The 22,936-nt window shown below is 34.1% G+C and overlaps 1 protein-coding gene across 1 annotated transcript; it reads right to left on the bottom strand.

The window, feature by feature from the left end:
* Positions 1-5,777: 5,777 nt before the first annotated feature.
* On the bottom strand, positions 5,778-12,177 carry LOC140863502 (uncharacterized). Its single transcript, XM_073266967.1, has 16 exons — positions 11,928-12,177; positions 11,693-11,833; positions 11,206-11,297; positions 10,585-10,681; positions 9,535-9,578; positions 9,228-9,316; positions 8,586-8,677; positions 8,371-8,511; positions 7,704-7,851; positions 7,500-7,576; positions 7,183-7,254; positions 6,991-7,038; positions 6,766-6,893; positions 6,512-6,668; positions 6,210-6,420; positions 5,778-6,080 (listed from the first exon to the last, which is right to left on the bottom strand). Exons 1-16 carry the CDS (start codon positions 12,036-12,038, stop codon positions 6,031-6,033), a joined length of 1,698 nt encoding a protein of 565 aa, XP_073123068.1. The 5' UTR covers positions 12,039-12,177; the 3' UTR covers positions 5,778-6,030.
* Between the last annotated feature and the right edge of the window lie 10,759 nt (positions 12,178-22,936).

Here is a 22,936-nt window from a genome sequence, read left to right as displayed (position 1 = left end):
TATGTATATATAGTGGAGTACGTACTATACATATTTATAAATAATTATTATTATATTTTAGGGATGGGAATCTTGATTAATTGAAGTTGAGGTAGGTATAATTTTGACCAACTGCAACTGAGTTTTTTTTAGATTATAAATTAATATAAATGCATTTGGTTTATTCCACTCTTAAATTTTATGCTACATTGGTTATTAATTGTTCTTTTTAGTAAACATCGAATATTTTTTTAGCATTATATATGTATAAAATACGTATGTATGTTGTGATGGGTCCGGAGTTTTAATTTTTGTGGTGTTGGATTAGAATTATAATATTGGCAGAGATTTGCCAAATCTTATTTTCTATCTGCCCTTTCCCTTTCAACTAATATATATAATATTAGTTGTACACATTGGAACAAGTCTTTAAGGTTTGAAGATGGATATTTGACATAAACATTTCCTTAAATTATTGTCCTCTCTTTATCAAAATAATCCTCTCTGGATAATCATTAATTGTGTGAACCAAATTAACTTTAAAAAGTTTTATTCATATATATAGATTCCCTATAAAATTATAGAAAAAGTATTTTAATTCAAAAATTATTTTGTAGTTTGCAATACTTTGCATGCCGACATAAATTAATTCATGGATCGATAATTTTGAGATTGACACACAAAGGAGATTGAAGTTAACGATCTTCGAATTTAATTAAACAGTACTATATATTATTTAATCTGCCTATAAAAGTCTAATATCGAACCAAAATTATAAGTTTTATTTATTTATAGAATAAATGAGTTCCGGCCGTTGAAAACAGATAAACGTGACCCAAAGTATCTATTAATTCCATCATATATTTATTGACTTAAGAGCCAACTTAAGAAAGCTTAAGAAACTTTTGACATGCCAAATTAACTATTATTTGTTCATGTCAAACAATTAAGATAGTAGTTATGGTCTTAATTTGTGTAGATACAATAACATCAATTGATCTTCTTTATCATGTCCTCGAAACTTATGTACGCTCTTATATAAAATCATATCAGATGTAGCATAAACTACCTACTAACGTATGCACAATAATAAATGGTATCACATATAGAAGTGAAAATTTATATCGAATTTTCGTCGTCTTTATACATCGAAATGCAGGCGCACAAACGAACACATATGGTGTATTAATGCACATCGAACACTTACCCTACAAAAGTTTGGCGGCTGTAACTGTCAACAGGGAACATGCAGGACAAATTTATATATGCCTATACGTTAAAGTTTAGTATTAGCTAGATAGCTGCATATATATATAACTTCATGCAGGACAAATTTGTAGGCTAGCTAGCTCATCTGAATCCTAGTTCTATACATATATTATTGCATTTTTTTTTACATACATTCATCTTATTATGATTTGATCATAACGTACCGGTGAGATATAAAAGTACTTTAAAATTTTCACGGGCATAAATACAAATGTATGTATATATACACTGTACACAAATCATATATATGGGAGACTCATGAATCGGTCATCTCTGCAGAGTTCATGATTTAAAGGGATCCCAATTTTTTTTAAGTTTTTTTTAAATAATTGGTAGTTTGAGGTAATTTTATTCAACTAAATTCAAATGCTCATCTTCATTCTATGATACGAGCCTTGATAAAAGAGCTTCATTTTAACAATCATATATACTAGCGTCCCTTGCACGCGATGCGTGCATATACATAATTTTTTTTTATGTTAATTGATTTTCGTGTTATTTTTAGAAGTCAGATGATGAATTAGATATTCAAAAATTTAAGAGCGGTAACTATCTAATCTAATCTAATCTAAAAAATTTAAAAATACAAACAAAATAGCGAATGTCATTTTGGTAAATAAGATGAAAACTAATGACTAAAAAAAAAGAGGAGATCATATAAAATGACTAATTTATCTAATAATTTTGGTTTTTTTTTTTTGGAATTAAATTATGATATAATTATAATTTTATCACAAACTTCACTAATTAATTAAAATTTAATTAATTAAATGTTCTCCACTATAATATATAATAATATAGTAAGATACTGTGTCTAGGCTCTAGCCATACAAAGATAGGTTTATACTTTATTGTTCATTTGCCTCCTTCAATTTGATCCCACCGTAACCAGTGGTTTAGAAAATCGAATTTTAGCATTATATTTGATTTCTAATTATTAAAATTTGGTATTGAAAATTCGTAACGAAGTTTTTTTCATGGAAAATTAATTTAATATATTAAAGGCAACAACAATATTACGAGGGACAAAACAACTTGTAAATTGACAGATATGGATCGGTGAGAAAGTTCGAACAACGATAATATTGAAGAACCGATCCATCTATGAAGGATATATAATGATAATGAAAAAGTGATTCAAACTCTCATTGAGAATGAATTATCTATATAAAGAAGTTAATGTAATTAAATACTATTGAATATATATGCATTCTTATTATATATATATATATATATATATATATATATAAATATGTAGCTTTTATTGTGAATTTCCTCTTGTACCCTCTCCTTTTCTTCACATTGTGTTAATGAAACCCCCTCCTCTTCTTCTGTGTTAATCTATCTTTAATTTAAATATATTATCTAACTTGTTGATTCATGTTTTCAATGGTTAATTACTCACGTGCACTTTTTTAATATATATATATGTGAATTAATGAAGAGAATTTGTCCAAATAGATATCGTGTTATTATGTTTTGAATTGTGTTAATGAAACCCCCTCCTCTTCTTCTGTGTTAATCTATCTTTAATTTAAATATATTATCTAACTTGTTGATTCATGTTTTCAATGGTTAATTACTCACGTGCACTTTTTTAATATATATATATATGTGAATTAATGAAGAGAATTTGTCCAAATAGATATCGTGTTATTATGTTTTGAAAAATGTTTATTGACCAAAAGACGATGACCTAATATTTAAGGGACACTAATTTTTTAAGTTCCACTCATACCTCGAAAATTTCAGATACGACACGGTATATGCACATACATATTGAACTTTATGTATCAATTTATGATGTGTGGCAGCCAATATATATATGTGTTACTATTATTACATAAGGAGTAAAGTAACAAATGAAAACTAAGAATTCATACTGTATTTGGTGGGACAAGCAAGTGACCCTACAATTAGGGGAGAGCATACAAATAAATGCAAAACCAGGCAAATTCACCAGCCGACCCTCGTGTTATGATAGTTGTGTTTATTTCCATTTCACCTGTGAACTCTCAAAGCCTAAGGACAACAGAATACGACGTATACCGACAACATTGTTGCAACAAATTAATATGAGGGCGATTATGATGATTAAATTGGGTACTGTAGGTCATGTATTTAATAATTTTACCCATCTGGCCAACGCCGTAACGTCATAAAGCGTAAACTGATAAACATTTTTCAATAGGAGAAAGACTTATATATGTTCAATTTTAACCATTTGGACAATTTCAAAACTAGAGATATTATTAAAACAAGTAGTTTTAGAAAATTATTATTATTATTATTTTTATTATTTTAAATACGATTAGTTATGAGTCCTTCGACTGAATCACCTCTTGCGTCTGACTCAGTACTGCAGCAATTGATTATAAAACACGATGATCGTCGGTTTTAAAATATATGAATAGATTTTGACTTATATGAACTGAATATTTAAGAATATCCATGAGTTTCTGAAATTTGAACCCCGAAAGCAATGAATATATACTAGCAAGCGGATTTTTAACAATAATTAATTATTTTAAAATATTAAGCTATCGATTATTGTTAGTGCATTTAAGTTATTATGAATTATGATTAAAAAAATCATTTAGTTATTTTTAGAATTTTTTTCAAATAGGTTCTTAAAAGTTAAAATAATTTTTATTGAATAAAAAAAGGTATCTTTGTTCATCCATTAGATGACCAAAATATTTACTTAGAGTTGATGCATTATTCGAGAACTTGTAAAAATATTAGTTTCGAGACATATATTTTTTTTTCGAGACATATATATTAATTACATATAATGATTTTAGGAAAATAATTCTTCCTCGCTCGAAACTAGCTTCTAAAATTTGAATTTGATGATGCACCTATATTTTATACAAGAACTTAAACATCCTTTTATTATATGAAACTTCTAAGCCATTAATTTTTTATACTGCCATATCTTAGATATATATTTTATAAAAGAAATATGCTTGAGAAATTTGTTAGATGCATGCATTTAGTTTTACAAGATGTGGGAATTGGACTAATAATATGCTTCAATTATTCTAGATGGATCATATAGTTTTTATAATACGTTGGAATGGGACCATATAATTTATTTAATTATTCTAAAGGTATCGTATATTTTTAAGAGTAAATAGCCGGCAATTTTACATTATTATTTTAAACGAACGACTACACAAAATTATTTTTTCGGTCACGGAATAATTTCGTGAACACAGAGAAAGTGATGTTACTAAATTGGAACATGGCGTGGAAGAGTCAACAATTTGTACCAAAAATTAGGTATAATTCTTTATATACAAATATATTATATATATGACGTGGACTCGCATGACATGCCATTTTTTTTTGACGTGGACTCGCATGACTCGCATGACATGCCATTTTAACACGTGTGACTTGCGTAGATTGTTTCCCGACGGGAACTTTTCCAAATTCCACCCATGCGCTGCCCGCACTCACTTTGTGTGCGTTCAGCCGTTACTTGAAATGAAATTTTTTTTTAAAAAAAAATTCGACCAATATTTTTCAAAATAAATATATCTACCAATATTGGAAAAAAATAATAATTTGGCTAAAATTTGCACACAAAATTTTTTTAAAAATGATTTCACATGTCAATCTTGTGACGTAGAGATATCATGTATCACTCATACAAAAATAATATTTTTTATATTAAAATTATTATTATTATTATTGTGAATATGTACATAGTTGACCCGTATTCGTAAAAATATTATTATTATTATTGTGAATATGTACATAGTTGACCCGTATCCGTGATATCGTTACAAGAGACCCAATGCAAATATATATCCTTGACCTTTTAATGACAGTGATTTTTTCCGGAATTTTTTTTCACTCAAGAGCCCGTTTACTTGACCGGCTGTGATAAATTATGTGATTATCAAACTATTTGAGTTGAGAGTATAATAGTAATTGATAAAGCGATGGATTACAATTTTATTTTTTAAAATCATTTATAAATATAAAATATATGAAAGATAATGCTATAATTTTATATTCAATGATCTTTTCTATCGCCGTAACATAAATAATTAATAATTTGATTGACGTGACATAAAAAATTAATACATAAATTTACAACCAATCCAATCCAATCTCATCAAATGAACTAAACATAATTCAAAGGTCGTTGTTGGTTCGAATCAATTTACCCGAATAATTTTCATCCACGGATGTAGAGAATTATTAGATAAGGGCCACCAAGCTGAATAAAGTCAAGCATTTGAGAACGTTGAAACTTTTTTTTAAAAAAATGTGCGATACTATTTTTGTGCTACATCAACTCTATTTTGGCCCACATGTCCCCTACAACTCACCTTTCAATTTAATCGATCAATATATTTAGTTTTGCAAAAGATTTAAACCATTTCAAACTGTAATGCAATTTTATTTTTTTAAAAAAAATCAACACAAAAGATTGTATTTCTGAAAATAAAGAACAAAAGGACTCTCGATCGTACCAGAAAACAAGATGAAAAGTGGAAGTGAATTAACCCAAGTAAAGTAATTTTCTTAGGTACATTGTGGGGTAAGGAAAAGGGAACTACACCACGAAACCTAGTAGATGGATTGGTGGCTTCAAATAATAATTTGTCGAAACAGTGTGAGTTTGAAGTTGAAAATAATAGACTTGTCCCACACTTTAATAACATCATTTCCACATCAAACCTGCCAAGGACAAAAACATGTATTTCTGGCATGCATATTAGCCCTCAGGCTTTTACCTACCTTAGTCGAAACTAGAAATAATACCTACTTTCTTGGAATAATTTCTCCAAAAGAAAAATCATGGAAAGGAGGACCTGCAACAAGGAAAAGAAATTCATAACTTAAAAAATTGGGAGTGGACAGGGGGAAAGAAGAACAGATGTGACATAAGCTTTGGTTTTAGATTCAAATCATGTAATGAGATTTTGCATTGAAATGAGTACCTTCTTGGCCACCTAAAATATAAAACGGAATATGAGCAATCATTTTTGTGCTGCCTTCGTCCCAGTTGACGATACCTGAATACTGCTTGACTTCACTGGAAGGGTGAACAGGTCCCAAAATAGACATACACACAGCAGGTTCATTCATCAAACTCAAACAATCTTGCGCACGTTTCCACACCCTTGCATCAGAAATTCGTGAGCGAGCAACCTGCGAATTTCACACGAAAGTATAAGCCAGAGGTTAACTGCCTTTGGAAGTTTTGTAAGTCTGTATATGTGTGGAGTACAACTACTCTGACCTTTCCCAATGACACACGAGCTCTTGGAAGTAATTCACGATGATAAGTGGCAAGTTTCGCTATTGCGGTCACCACAAAACAGAGGAGCCTCGACTGAGAAGATTTTTTAAAACCAGAACTTCCAGAACTGTGGGAAGCTTCACCTAATCCCAGACGACTTTTCTCACACACACACACAACAAAAGACAAGAAAATCAACGGTGTGTAATTGAAAATGACAATTGATGAGAAGTACCTTGGAAACCATAATATACCTTGAAGAAAGGTTTTCGTACAGGAGTAATTCCAAGCTCTCAAAAAGTTCACGAGCTGCATCTTTGTGAGCTCCACCACCACCTCCATGCTCCCCAATAGCCCAACAAAGTTGTAGTGCCAACTCAGTCTACACAATATTCATAAATTTTGTTGAATAAAATATCATTTATCGAGCAATCACCATTAATTTAGAGAAAAAAGGTGCAAGCGCAGTCTGAACTGACCTTTGCAGGATTGTCATAAGCTTCTCCAAGCCTGTTCACAATTGGTTTCTGCAATACAAATTCAAACGAATTTCTTCAATTTTGAGTTGCCATAAAAGTATGACACTGTTAGAACCTCTCAGAGAAAGTGTAAGTGAAAATATGCATATGCCACGTTCAGATAATTTGAAGTAAGAACAACTCTAAAAATACCTTCAGAAGTGCAATGAAATGAGGAGCACGGTGAAAGGCAGCAAGCATGAATTCTACAAGCCTCCGCTGAACCTGCAGGTGCATACGTGTGGCTTCATATAAAGCAAAGGACAATTTCAACATCACTGACACATAATCAGAAAACCTCTGCTGGTTAACAATGCATTGAGCCAATATGTTGTGAATGAGTGATTTGAATAACTAGAAGTCACAATGTTGTTTTGTGAAAAAATATAATTGTTCACATTAGTACAACCTCTAAGTAGGAGATTGCATCCACGCACACAAAAATAATAGATCATTTGAAACTTTCTTACCTCATATGAGAACATTTTGTCAGGAAATAATGAGGAGCATCTAGCCATAAGCAGAGGAATCAAAGCACATATTAAAGCTGGCACAGATATAAATCAGAATCAATAACGTAATCCGGCAGAATAACTTATTGCCACACATATGGAGTTATTTTAATCTCATTTCAAGTAAAAGAAAATACAGAATACACGAAGGAGTAAACCTACACTCATTGGCATCGTGATCAGCTGAAGCAAAATAGGAATCAAGAAGCCGTGGAGCTATTTTAAGTACTTCTTTCAATCTATCAGACTGCGGAGAATTAATTACAGCCTGCAAAGCAGCAGCCATTGCAGGAGAGGTCCAATGACGTTCCTGAAACATCATATTGACAAAGAAACATTAGATACCCTGACCCAGGAAAACTATAACCAAACAAAATTCAACTCAGTGGTAGAATAACAGAACTCATTTGCAGGAGAGATCCAATAACTATCAATAAGTAAAATTTCTAGAAACTAATAGCTTAAGTGATCCATATCTAGAAAGGACCTATAATTACTTCAATGGAGAAAAATAAACCAAATTGTTTGGCAAGTTAGAGAAACAGGAGACCATTTGCGCAAACAAATCATAAAAAAAAGTTACAGTCACATACTCTCACAATAAATAAAATGAATAAAAGGTGTGTGAAACATTAGTTGGCCAAAACATTGGCCTCTAACTTGCATAGCACAATCATGGAAAAAATATAGGCGGTTATTAGATTGGATGTTGCTAACCAAAATTTGAAGCAACAAACCAGAGGAAAAGCTATAATAGTTCACTGTCTAATTATGACATTAAATACTTTCATCCTTTGGTTATCCTAAAATTACACAGAAAGTACCATACAGAAAGGCCATCATTCTCATCCTTGAGGAGATCAAGAAAGATAGGATCAACAGCCATAGGAGTGCTATCTTCAGATTCAGAATCTGCACCTCCATCTCCAATGGATCCTGTATATGCTTCATCCATAAGTGCAAGCAACATCTGTATACAACAAACAAGAGTTATTCATTGAGCAGAAATTTAGCTGGTATGTTTTCTAGAAGTTCTGTCCAGACCTCAGGTGCAGCGCTTTTTTGAATTGAAGCTATGCTGCTTCCAACAAGGGACCCAGAACTTCGTTCAACCTTTTCCAGTGCCACAACCAGTACTAGTCAAGACATATAGAAAGATGTCACAGTGCAGAATGATGAGCAAGAAATTTACAACAGACAAATCTTGCAACCAAAACAATGGTTACCGATGTTGCTGCATACTCGACAAATTCTTGCAAAATTGTGAGTGCAAATAAGAACCTGTATATCTAACAAATACGGAATACCTAATCGTGTAAGGCAAAGAGGCTGAAGAATAAAGAAAATGACTTAATTTTACTTTTTTCATAACCACCCGAGTGTGAAATTTGTAAAGGAACCCACTAACATAAATTATGTACATAACTCCCTGATGAAACTGTAGCTTAGGACTTCAACTATAAACACTTTATCTTTAAGCCTAAAAGGAACAATAACTTCTGAAACTAAATTATAAGATTCAAATAATAGCTTTTATAAGTTCAACTCAAATAGAGACTTTGAAAACCATTTTCTCAACACCAATGAACCACAGGTACTACATGGGATAAACCCTTTTGCTCCGGAGTGCTAAATAATGCAAGCCAGAGATCATAGTGGTCACAAAATCTAGATAAACAAACTTACTAGGTAAGTCAATAAGTGATGGGAAAAGGGGAATGAAGGATCCAGGAGAGATGAATCCACTGAAAACTCTTAAGAATAATTTTTCTAATCTGCATGACAAAGAAAAAGATTCAGGGCTGAAAGACCAATCGATACAGACAAGCGACAAGCTCAGTGGTGACAGAAAATGCATTTATTTGGTGACAGAAAATGCATTTATTTGGTGACAGAAAAATGCATTTATTTGGGTGATATTCATAAATAATCATCACTCACCACCTTGAAATTCAGTGGATAACAAAGAAGAATGTGGTAAGAGGAGACTTACTTCTCTCCATTCCATGCAATCAACTTCAGCATTAATGGGAAATACTGCATGTTAACAAAATACATTAATTGACTATATCATGCTGCGAGACATGAAAAGAGGAAAGTAGTGCTTTAATCACTATTCTTTCAGTTATTCATTATGTTGTTCCTAACACAAATCTTGAAAGTCGTTCACTTATCAACACAAAAAGAAATACTGCACCTAAAATCTTTTCAGTTTGTTATTACTTTGTCGCTAATGTAAATCTTGAAAGTCGTTCTGTTACAGGTTTGAGCTAAGGGCCAGGGATATGATGGGCATTCCGGTACGGGCACCCGACCGACCCAATCAGGTCGGGTAATTTTTCAAAAATGTCGGGTTCCAGTTAGTAAGCGAAACTGATAATTTTTTTGGGTTAGTATCAAGTAGCGTTCTGGGTACCTGATCGAGTTTGGGTAGGGTGAGGGTCTTTTCTTTAAAAAAAAGATGTTTTCAGTTTTTATTCATTAAGTTTCATATTTTATTATTAGTTATTAATGATAATAAAAGAAAAGAATTAAAAAAGGCATCAATTTTCATAATTGTTTTGGCTGTCTTTTGTGCAAGGTCGAACTCCAACTTTTTCTGCATGTTTAAAAACCATCATTTTAGGGTACCCGATATTTTGCAGGCACCCGAAATTCGTGTAGCATGCATGATTGTTAGGTTTGGGTAGTATTTCTGCTACCAGACCTGAAAAACTGAACCCGACAAACCCGACCCAACGCCCACCCCTACTAAGGGGTGGTAGTGGACTGGGCCGGACAAAACTAGGGAAATACAAAATATCTAGAAATAAGAGAGGCAGAATGCACGCATGAGCATAAAAAGGGAGGAGTTAATGTTTTAGGAGGAGAAGATTTTTGTTGAGAGACGTAGCTAGTACTGCTAGGTTTTGAGAGAATTTAATCATATGACTCGCAGTCATCTATTGCACACCATTAATTATATTCTCTCATCTATTTACTACAGCGACAAACAACCAAATTATCTCAAACCACATGCGTCGATGATACTCAAAGCATATACCTGCGGAAGCAATGTGGGAAAGGATTTTAGAAGCTTTCCCTTGTTTGAGTTCAAAAATTCAAGAGTTTTTTCAGCAACTAGAGGGTCTGCAAATTCACTACAAGAATAATCCAAAATCGGCATGTATATGAGGGCCATCAAATTGATACTTGATAGATCCAGGTCCATTGGACTGGATAAAAGATGACATTAACAAATGCATTGTGGAAAAGAGATATAACTGTTTTGGCATTAACTCCGATACCTATACACCACAAAAGTAAACAAACTAAAACCAAGAAAGAACGTTTCTAAACACACTGTTATTTTAGAAGATTTTGAAATTCACCATTTACGGTTGCTTGGTAAGTTCAAAAGTAAGTAAAGAGAAAGACTGCTGTCAGTTCAAAATGATGCTGCATTCTATCACAAATTCATGAAATTAAATACTGATATGACAAAAAAACTGGGTCATCTAATTTTTTAGGAACTCAAGCATGAACAACGGACAACCAACACATATTTATCAACATAACAACGAGACGACCAATATTAATTATATGTAAACCTAAATGTGACCTGAAACTATAGCAGATAAAATGAGGAGTACAAACCAGAAGGTAGATGTGAATGTTTCCTTACCGGCTCAAACATGAGCGGAAAAACGTTCTAAGGCTAGGATCAGCATCGTGTAAAATGACATCCCCAAAATCAAGGAAAAATTGAAGAATGAGCTGAAAGACAAAGGATGACAGCATAGAGTATGAGCAAACAATTTGGATTAAAATGAATCAGATTCATCATCAAATGGGAAGAAAAGCAGTACTTATTTCACAACAAAACAATGATTTCAAAACAGATAGCAATATTCTACCATTCTAGAAGACATAACATTGTGCTTTGTTAATAATTTGGATTTCATTTGTTTCTATACTGGAAGATGGAGTCAAAGGTAGCCTCTGGAGTAGTTTATTTCTCAGTTACATATGCTTTTCCCACACATATTCCAAGGAAACTAACTATTTAGATTATCCAGTTTGATGTCAGCAATATGAATTAATGAAGTGCTCAAATGTTGACAGCATGATAAAATACTACAACAAACGAAAACAAGAAGGAAAGAAAGTACCAACAAAAGAAGGCCGTTGGAGGTTTGGGTCTTGGTAATGGATGCAACGGAGCGTTGAAAAATTTTGTTCAAGTGCGGGTAAACCCTAGCAATGAGCTCTTCTGAATTCTCACTTTTACAAAGCTCATATAACCTTCTGATCTACGCAATTCAGACAAACTTCAATCAATCCACAGATAACGTACACTCAGGCAACCGTACATACCTATTTGTCCAATAAGGAAGGGAACTCAACGGAATTGAGGATCGAAGGATCGGAAGCCGGGTCGGTGGCGTAGTTGGAATCTCTGGCACTCGACGATAACGATCGAAGATGAAATTCCCATTCCCTGTTTCTCTCTTCCATTGTTAGATTCCCGATCAGTCTCTCGAATAATCACCACTTCTCCGAGTCTATCAATCGACAATTGCTAATCCATTGCTGTGCTTCAAGCTACCCATTTTTAAGTGCTTCTTCTCACTGAGATAACCGTCCTTCTACCTATATTGGAAAGTTACTTTTTCACATTTTTTTTTTATTTCTGGGAGAATTTATTAAAATATTTCAATTGTTTCAATTTAGTCCCGATTATGTCCCTCTAATATTTCAGGGGCCAATTTTGTCCTTCACAATTTATTATGTGTTCCACTCTATCCTTGCCGTCAATTGTCTAGCCTTTGGTTAACGGAAATACTCACGGGCATCTCACGAGAGTTTTCTATTCCCAATTAAAAGCCTGATATTGAATCCTTAGCCCTAATTCCCAAATCCCAGTGTACCAATCGTCCCATTTTCCCTCCACAACGTCAATCTATCGCTGATAATAGGTTTCAACCGTGTCGGGAGCATGCATCGGCAGGTTTCAACTGCGTCGGGAGCACACATCGGCCTTGTTCGACCACTGTAAGTTCGTTAATTTTATTTATATTTGATTTTGGAATCGACTTGCACATATTTCGGGAGATTGATTTTCACAAAATTGCATATGTTGATTTAGTGATTTGAGAAATGGATTGGAAAAATTTTATATGTTTATGAAAAATTCTGAGTACAAAATAAAATGATGGTGATGAGCACGAAGAAGATGCATGCAGTTTAGGTGAGGGCCTCAAAAATAAAGTTTTTTTTTTCTTGCATCTAATAACAAAAAATGTCGTCATCTTTAGAATATCTAATAAAAAAATTATGTCTTCGTAAATAAAGTTTATTTTTCCTTGCATCTAATAAACGATTTTTCCAGCCACTAGTCTTTCTTGGTGTGATCAAACAACTAGACTAAGACATGGATGAGATGAAAAAAAAGGGAGGTCCAGGAGCTTTGTAAATCATAATTTCTACATGAATTCAGTTAAGTATATTAATTTTTGGTCAGATTTCTTCGTGATCAATCTCCATCGTATATTTATTATTTGCCTTCTTACATTTTTTTACACTGATATCAATTGAAACAGGTCCGTGGTTTTTTAAAATTCAAAGATTTTATTCTATCCCATTCTATTTTATACAGTAAACGATTTTGAAATTTTTGTTAATAGGACAAGAGATATGTTGTTTTTGTTCGACGGAACCCTTGACATTATAATAGTTGGGAAGAAACGCATACACAAGCTTACAAATTTGACGGTATTGTGCACAAGTCGTATCGAACTACAGAGGAAGTTGTGACAGCATTTAATACATACATGGAGAACAATGCGCTTCTTTCACCTTGTTTGCCAAAAATCTCCGAGCTCAACTTCGTTGCCAAGTTCAATTGCCAAGTCAAGTTCTAGTCAATCCAACAAATCTGAAAAACTAGCTAAACTGATAGATGTCCAGTAAGAATTAACACATTGAGCATCGCAAGCATGGAATTGTTTTAATTGTTTGGTGCATGGATGACATCAGTAAAACCAAATATGTATGGAATTGTTTTTGTCTTACTTATTGGTGTAACGTGAATAAAGGATCATTTGAACCAAATCTCTGATCATATATTGAAACATACTAGTATAAATCGATTGAGCTATGTCGAATAATACGTGTGAGTGCACATTATAGTGTATTTTATTATTTCATATACATTTTTGAGTGCATATTATAGCGTATTCTTATTATTTCATATGTATTTTTGTCCTATTATTAAAGTTAAAAGGTTTATTCTCTGCTTATTCAAACATGAATTGACTATATAGGGAAGAAAATTAAAAAAGAAACGTACTTGTTGAATTCAAAAACCAATCTGTAAAATACAATTCCACGCAAACAAGTAATTAAATAATAATGCACAAACCAAAGCTCAATTTTAGTCTCAAGATAATTAGATGACATATTTTTTAATCAAAAATACACTATTTCAATTCAAAAGCTTGAACAAAAGTTCATTTGTCGAATGATAAAATCAACTCCACCAGAATTGCACAACATGAACCAAAATTGAAAACGAAGCATGTTCAAGCAAAAAAAAGCTGGTACTTTTTTAAAATTGTTGCATGAACCAACAACATCAACCAAGACATAAATTTTCCAGTAACATCAACTCCAAGATAAAAATATTCCAGCAAAAAAACAAATGCATACACTTTCCTAAAGCCAAGTCTGGAAGTCCAAATATTTGGTTCATAACACAAATAACTACCCCACATCTAGTCAAGATCATAAGAAACCAAGTTCAATTCTTGACAGTGGAAGCTTCAGAAGCACTTGAGGCTGATTTAGTTTTCGAAACAGCCCTCACATCTCCATGGACTGGAACTAAACGACTCTGCTTTCTTTGATCTCTTAAGATTGCTCCGAGTCTGGAAACAGTCACAAAGTTTTTTCCCCCTTTGACAAGCACATGTTTTTTCATATTTGTGGCCTGAATAACATGCAAAAAACAAATCATAGTAATGTGTATACGTATGTATGCATTAGATGTATAATATTATTAAACTTACATCTATAGTGGCCGAACTACTTGCAGCTCCAGTTTGCATACTAACCTGTGCAACCGACCTTCTCACCTGTATAAAGAAAATTAAATTTATATAAGTAGTATACATATGGTAGCATCAACAAGTTTAAGCAGGTACCTGCAATTTTTTCCTTTTAATTTGTTCTGAAGCAACAAATGTTGTTTGGCTTTGTTGTGTGAGATGCTCATGCACAATCTCCTTGGGTGCTTTACATATCCTTTTGTTATGTCCAAATTCTCCACACTTCTTGCACTTGTTATTTCTTCTTGCTCCACGCAGATGTGTTCGGCTCAAACTAGGCGGTTCATCTCTTTCCCTCCTTCGCAATTTAGCAGGCCTGCCCACTTTCTCTGTGTATTCCGGTGGTAATGGAGATGACAATGCACATTCAGGCCATAGATCAGCACCAGTAACCAATTCATCAATATCAACGCAATTGGCATCACCTTCTTCATTCTGCATAATAGTTAAAACCTTATTAGGAATTTCTCCAGAATCAATAGCCGCTCTATTGTCCAACATTTCAACATCATGATCAACATGACTATCGAAAATCCTATCATCTTCTTCAAAATCATACCCACTATCATAAAACTCCTCTTCTTCCACATCATCGTCACCATAATCTGATCCACTTTCATCATCATCTTCAGCTTCTATATTAACATAAAAAATAGTGTCACTTTCATTAGTTTCTACATTATAATCTTCTATATAAATTTCCACTTCATAGTTAGTTGGGATGTGCCTTTTGATGGCCAATACATCTTCTTCATTCTCTAGATATCTATCATTATGCCAAAATCTAATCCTTTCTTTGTTTTTCAGGCCTAATTCTTCCGCAAATCCCCACAAATGAAGCATCTGGATTTTTTTGGCTATCAACAAAGTCAAAATACTCGATACTCCCTCCAACATATTCCTTGGATGTAGTCATCACATTCATTGTTCCATTATAATACATTTTCAAACTAATAAATGTGGGTTCTCCAAGATGGCCTGCACGTAAAAGCAAACACAACAAATTTTTAGTGCAATTCAGCAACTAAGTAAACAACATATAATGTAAATTCTCATATGAAATAGAATACCATAGTCCGGGGTAAATTTCAAGAAACATGTACTTCGTCTAGCCATCAAATCTCAGTGAGATAATTTTATTTTCCTGTATAATATATCAATTATCAAAATCAATCATGAGGGACAAATAAAACAACAAACACTAATTCACAACACAAAAGTACGTAATAGTTACATCACTATATATATAGATATATATATAATGCTTGTGTAAGAAAGATTGCAACAACCAAAGAAGCTTAAAATAATGAAACAATCTCAACAACACAAATGCAGAAGGCTGTAAAGGTCGAAAGCCCGACCACCATAATCTAGAATTATGAAAAAAGGTTTAAGAATTTGTGATCAAGCATGTATAGATATATACACAAATATATATATATATATATATATATATATATATATATATATATATATATTGAACATACGCCTATTGGATTTGTCAATTGAGAAGTAAATGTTTGAGTTGGCCCGATGATAGATTTTGGCACCAGCATTTTATTTTTGTACTTGCCGCTCAATTATTTATTAGTCTTTTCCATTGAGTGAAAATAGCAATTTACTTCGCCTCGTGGGGAGCCCAATATTTCTTAGAGTGTGACTTTGGCCCAATTATCTGATAGTCCGGCCCATTTCCAAAACACAATGTAAGCCTATCCAAACCCGACCATGCCGGGTTTCGCTTTCGCTATCTTTCCTCAGGGAAGCGACGCAAACCCTGCTCCGAAGCCTAAACCTTAAGGTTAGCCCCCGTTTAGTTTCAAAATCCAGACCAAAAAAGCACTTTTTTAAAATAAAAAAAAAGTGATTTTCAGTTAATAAGGTGTTTGGATAGCCAAATAAGTGCTTAAAAAAGCACTTTTTAAAGTCAAATTAGAGCTTTTTCAAAAGCCAAAAATTATAGCTTAAAAAAGCACTTTTTTAAAAAATATAAATGAAATCCAAACGGGATCTTAGTCCTCTTCAATGGCCGCCTCCATTGTTTAATTCAAAAGTTCAAATTTTTTACTGAACGACACTCGAGAAAAGAAAGAGATTCCATGTACTTTGATTCAAGACATGGAATCTGGAGCTCGATCATTGGCTGAAAATTTCTACCAATCAACAAATTAGATGATGAACGATAATTATATATTAACGATCATCATACAACATATATTATATTAATCCCAACTTCGATATTTAAATCACCAAAAATTATCAACCGTTTTATTTTTCTATCCATTTTCGACATCCAGTATAGCCTTTCCTGTTGGTTATATATATTTCTATAGCATGTATGTATTTTGGAATAAATGAATCAATGAAACTCATTTACATGATCATGGGACTGATGTACGTATTTTGGTAATGCTTAATTATAAATAAATAAATAAATCAACACGATGACAGTAGCAATATTCAACCAAAGAGTCAAAGATCTGCGAACTCTCCATTTTTTTAGCCGTCTTCATCGAAATTGAAAGGGACCATGCACTTATATCAGCATACTCTATATATCAGGCCATAAGTCCCATACTGAAAAACTCGAAAACAACATATATACTTTCGTTGGTTGTGTCTTATAGTTTAAGGAATTTTGCATATGTCCATCCGCAGAAAGTTCAGAGTGAGTGTGAGGCACATATAGACGAATAAAAGATTCTTGTACAGACTTGTATTATTAGATTAAACTCTAATATCACATGTAATGTTAGTACTTTAACGGAGCGCAATATCCAATTGACATCACAAGATTGTTATAAAGTTAAGTATTTGTTCTTAACGGTGAAAATAAATAATTAGGTCATTCTGAATTTGAAAGCAAGTAGAGCACTATGCATTTCAAATGCAACATCATACTGAGAAGGAATAAAATAGCAATTTACTTCGCCTCGTGGGGAGCCCAATATTTTTTACAGTGTGACTTTGACCCAATTATCTGATAGTCCGGCCCATTTCCAAAACACAATGTAAGTCTGTCCAAACCCGACCACGTCGGGTTTCGCTTTCGCTTTCGCTATCTTTCCTCGGGGAAGCGACGCAGACCCTGCTCCGAAGCCTAAACCTTAAGGTTAGTCCTCTTCAATGGCCGCCTCCATTGTTTATTTCAAAGGTTCAATTTTTTTACTGAACGACACTCCATAAAAGAGAGAGATTCTATGTATTTTGATTCAAGGTTTAGTTGGTGATTTGATAGAGATTGCAGAAGATTATTTGAGATGGGCTTTTTTATTTGAAGGAGGGTCTGAAGAGGGAAAGAGATTTCTGAATTTGTGAAGTAGTGTAATACTGATTTTGGTGGTAATGTTTGTTGGGCAAAGCGTATAATAAATTTATGCGCTTTATTAAAGATTTTTGCATTCCCTCTGTTACACTTCTCACTCTTTTTGCATCTTTCGTGGTAATGGTCGTGAAATTGGAGTAGTTGTTAGCAGAGCTGAAAACTTTTAACTCGAGTATTCAGCTAAGTTCAAAAGAATGCATTTGGTATGGATGGAATTTGATTGTTATTGGAATAACGACGACTGGATTAAAACTTCAACTTGCTTGGTTAATATATATCTCAATTTTAGTTAGTCAAACACTGCATTCCATGAAAGCAGTCAATTTAACTCAAAATTTGGACAATAATTTTCAAACCGTGTAAAACTAGCATTACTAGCAAATAAATTACTGTATAATTAAATCCCTGTTCACAGATAATTCTTGCTTTGATACTTGATAGTCTATGTGTGTTTGTCACGAATTGATTTATGTCTCTGTATAAAGGGCATTGATGAGTTAGACATCTCCCATGGGACGAAGCAATTCGGAATCTCTAGTCAAGGGTCAAGGATCTCCTTTAAGGAAGACCCTTTCCCAAAGGGAAAGATCTCCTGTTCAGCATAGGAGTTCCAAAGCTAAAAATTCATCGGGGCATAAGAGGTCACCTAAACGTTCAAGGTCAATGTCCCCTGTGCATCATTCACCAGCGAGAAAGAAGCTCTCCAATCTCCACAAATCTCCAAAACGTAGAACATCACAGTCTACTACATCTCGTTCTCCAGTTAGCCAAAAGCCATCAGGTCGAACTAGGTCCCCAAAACCTGCCCGTTCGAGGTCTCCTCCCCCTCATTCTTGATAAATTTTGGGAAAAGGGATTGAAATCTATCATATTGAAGAAAAAGGAGTCATTACTTAATTTACTTATATACCATTCTGTTTAACTTATCAAAAATAAAAAATTCTTATTAATATTTAAACCTAAATCCCTTTTTCTCTCTAATCAAACTCTTTGTATAACGCAATCCAGTCTTTATCCACTAAAAAATGTCATAAAATTTTTATCAAATCTTCATTCTCTTTTTTCACATACCTTCCAAACTACGCACTTAAGCAAACTCCATGGCTAACAATAGTCTGATAAGGTTTCTTTCAAAATTTTTGTGATTGTTTACAAAACACAAAGAACCCAAACTTCACTCAACCACACTTGAATCGACCGAAGCGTTTGGGTCTTGGTTGATTTGGGTCGTCCCAATAGTGGGTCTCCCCAAACAATGGGGTAAGCATGTTCTTGGTAGAACTTAAGAGCTCTGGATCGACCCAAGCATGGGGTAAGCTTGGGTCCCCATGCTTGGGTCAACCTAGACATGGCAAGCTCTTGGGTCGACCCAAGCTTACCACATGCTTGGGTTGACCCCAGCTTGGGATCGACCCAAGCATGTGGTATGCTTGGGTCGACCCAGAGCTTTCTTGCACCCAAGCATGGGGTAAGCATAGGTCGACCCAAGCTTATCCCTTTCTTGGGTCAACCCAAGCTCTTCCCCAGAGCTCTTGGGTAGACCCAAGCTACTCTTAGCTTAGGTGGGTCCAAGCCCAGAGAGCTGTGGTCTTTGGGTGGACCCTATGATTGTCTGTGTTATTGTTCTAACATTTTTTAAATTTTGAACAGGTATATTTGCCAACAAAATTAGACAGGAATGCAATTTTTTGTATCAAATTAACAATTGAGTCGAGATATAAAGAGACTGCTGAGAAGATTTATCACTATCTGAGCAACGAGGAGAGAACGACATTTTTTTATCAGTCTCCATTTGGTAATCTCGTTAGGTATTACAGAGATTTTAATGTTTCCTGTCAAATTATCTGGTATCTTATGAGTAGTCAGATAGTTGATAACGACAGTGATGATTTTTGGAAGGTCGTGCGTAAGAGGCAGGTTAGATTTTCTATGTTATAGTATTGTTTAATAACCGACCTCGGTTGCATTATAGAGCCGATATATATACCAGAGGGAGGTGCTTTTGTCTCCAGACACTTTGTTGGTAAATCTCAGATTTTTTTTAGTGATTGGAGGCAAAGATTACTGCCCTAGGTCAGAATAAGACCGAGGGGATGGATGTGGAGAAGTTGAAGATAGCTAGTCTTTATTTTTATTGTGTCGTGTTCGGTGGGGAGGTGCGGGAAAAAGAGCATGAAGATCGACCTTAGATGTCTAAGGCTTATAGATGATTTGGATAGATTTAATAGTTATCCTTGGGGTAGAATAGCCTATCATGATGTCGTCAGATCTTTGAAGAAGGACTTTTAAAGAGATATACTTCCCTCACCGAGGAACGGGGTTGTAAAGAAGTTGATGGCAGCTTCTTTCACAGTGGTTTTGTCCTGCCTCTGCAGGTATATCATCTTTTTATTTTTAAAGTGATTTTGTTATATTTATTTCTAATAATAACATTGTTTGAAATTTATGTTATAGATCCTTGCTTATGAATGTTATCCTAGTGTGGCACAAAATTTTTCCAAGAGAAGAGATGTGGTGGACGGTTTGATGTTGCCTTGGATGTTTCAGTGGGTAACTAACACGTGGCCCTCAAATCGTGCCCCGTATGATGTTAATGTTAGTGCAGCCTTTGGTGCCTGTGATATACATGTAAGTAATATGACTTAATTTGATATAGTAACTGTTGTTATAAATTTTTAATTTATCTGATACGATATTGAATAAATATAGGATTGTGTTGTATGTTTGACTCCTACTACCGAGGAGCTCATGTCATCGTATTATACAGCCGGTGTTTTTGTTGATTCTGCACCAGATGTTATCACCACTTGGGTATTAGAGCTGTGGAGTCTGGGTCTGACTGTTATATGTAGCCAACACCCTATTGAGAACGATTTAGAGTCTCCCCTAGTCCAACACACACCTTCTTGTCACTATGGTTTCAGCACCCCTTCTGTTGAAGCCATTAGATCCAGCTCCAGCACCTCTTCTGCCGAAGCCACAAGATCCAACTCTATCACTGCTTCTGCTGAATCCATTATATCCAGCTCCAGCACCAGTTCTCTCATTCGTACGGGTCCTCGAGTCCACTTTGGACTCAATCCTTTCCGCCGCCCATCACCACTGGAGCATCGTTTGAGTGCATTGGAGAATAATGTTAAATCATTGCGTATAGAGATGAGAGCGTGCGGAAGGGAAATGTGATTGGGTTTTGATGATTTGAGATCGAGTTTAGCAGACCAGACTGTTTAGTGTTTACTTGATGCTCGGTTTTGTAGCCGTGAATATGTTTTGCTACACGAGAACTTGACCTGATGATGCTTCTTGCCGCCCTTTTCTGTTGGAAACTATGGAGCAATATTGTAACGAAGTCACCATTTTAATATGACATTCTGAAGTCTACAACTGCGTGTATGACTTGTATTTCCAAAGCTGGCCTCTTTTGAGTACTGCATAGAAACAGCATTTATCTTGTAAATTTTGTGAAAATGACTCCACTTTATGCTGCACAGCCACTGTCTATTTAACAATTGCGTTTTGAGTTAAAAATAGGATTCAATTCTTTTATGCGTATTTTTGATTCTACTGGTGGTCAAAAGTCACCATGTTATCATATAATTCAATTGGACATATTTTTATTGGAATTGGTTTTTCTCTTAATTTTTTTTTCTTTGAAATTTAAACAAATGTGAAAACAAACGATGCACAAAAACTGATAAAAAAATTCTCAAGAAATCTGCCTTGTTACAGACCTGTTTTTGCAAGTAAAAAACCCATAAAAAAAGCATGAAATCGGATAAATCATATTGGGAAATAATAAACAAAAAATTGAAAATGCAACAGAGCATTGTTGTAAAAATCGCATTGAAGCAATATGAAATTTTGGAACAATTGAACAAAACGTATATATAACCTTGAACTGAGTGAAATCAGTTGGGCCTACTGTTGGTTTGCCATAAATCTATCGCACCTTCAAAATTCCAATAAATCTGGAGAGTTTTTTTTTATGTACGTTTGATTTTTCAATTTAGTCGCTGTAGAATTTTTGGCTCCAAGTGAGGAAGCAATAAACTTTGAAACTAAATGGTTGCAACAAACAGATGCGGTTTTGCCAAATATAGGATAATACTCTATTGTTATTTACGGGTTTCTTCATCCATGTCAGCCACGAGCGGTGAACAGGAAGGCGGTGGTTTTTTTTCGGATGAGCCCGTGGTTTTTGGATGGGTGGTTTTCGATTTCTTTTTCCATATCAGCCACGATGAAGAGCAGGGCGATGGCTTGGTTTATTTGGTTTTGGCCATACGAATGTGAACGGTGGATAAGGGATCTGACAGGTGGAAGAAACATGAGATTCTAGTTTCATTATTTTTAATTAAATATATAAATATAAATTTATATTGGGTGAAAATAACAATTTACTTCGCCTCGTAGGGAACCCAATATTTCATATAGTGTGACTTTGGCCCAATTATCTGATAATCCGGCCCATTTCCAAAACACAATGTAAGTCTGTCCAAACCCGACCACGACGGGTTCCGCTTTCGCTATCTTTCCTCGGGAAGCGACGCAGACCCTGCTCCGAAGCCTAACCTTAAGGTTAGTCCTCTTCAATGGCCGCCTCCATTGTTTAATTCAAAGGTTCAAATTTTTTACGGAACGACACTCCAGAAAAGAGAGAGATTCCATGTACTTTGATTCAAGACATGGAATCTCAAGCTCGATCATTGGCTGAAAACTGCTACCAATCAACAAATTAGATGATTAAACGATAATTATATTAAAGGTCATCATAAAACATATATATATTATATTAATCCCAACTTTGATATTTAAATCACCAAAAATTAGCAGCCATTTTATTTTTCTGTCCATTTTCGACATCCGATATAGCCTTTCTTGTTGGTTATATATATATATATATTTATATAGCATGTATGTATTTTGGTATAAATGAATCAATCAAACTCCTTTACATGATCATGGGACTGATGTACGTTTTT

Source organism: Henckelia pumila, chromosome 4 (genome assembly GCF_033568475.1).
Source record: "Henckelia pumila isolate YLH828 chromosome 4, ASM3356847v2, whole genome shotgun sequence".
Taxonomy (NCBI): Eukaryota; Viridiplantae; Streptophyta; class Magnoliopsida; order Lamiales; family Gesneriaceae; genus Henckelia; species Henckelia pumila.
This window is presented reverse-complemented; position numbering and strand designations above follow the sequence as displayed.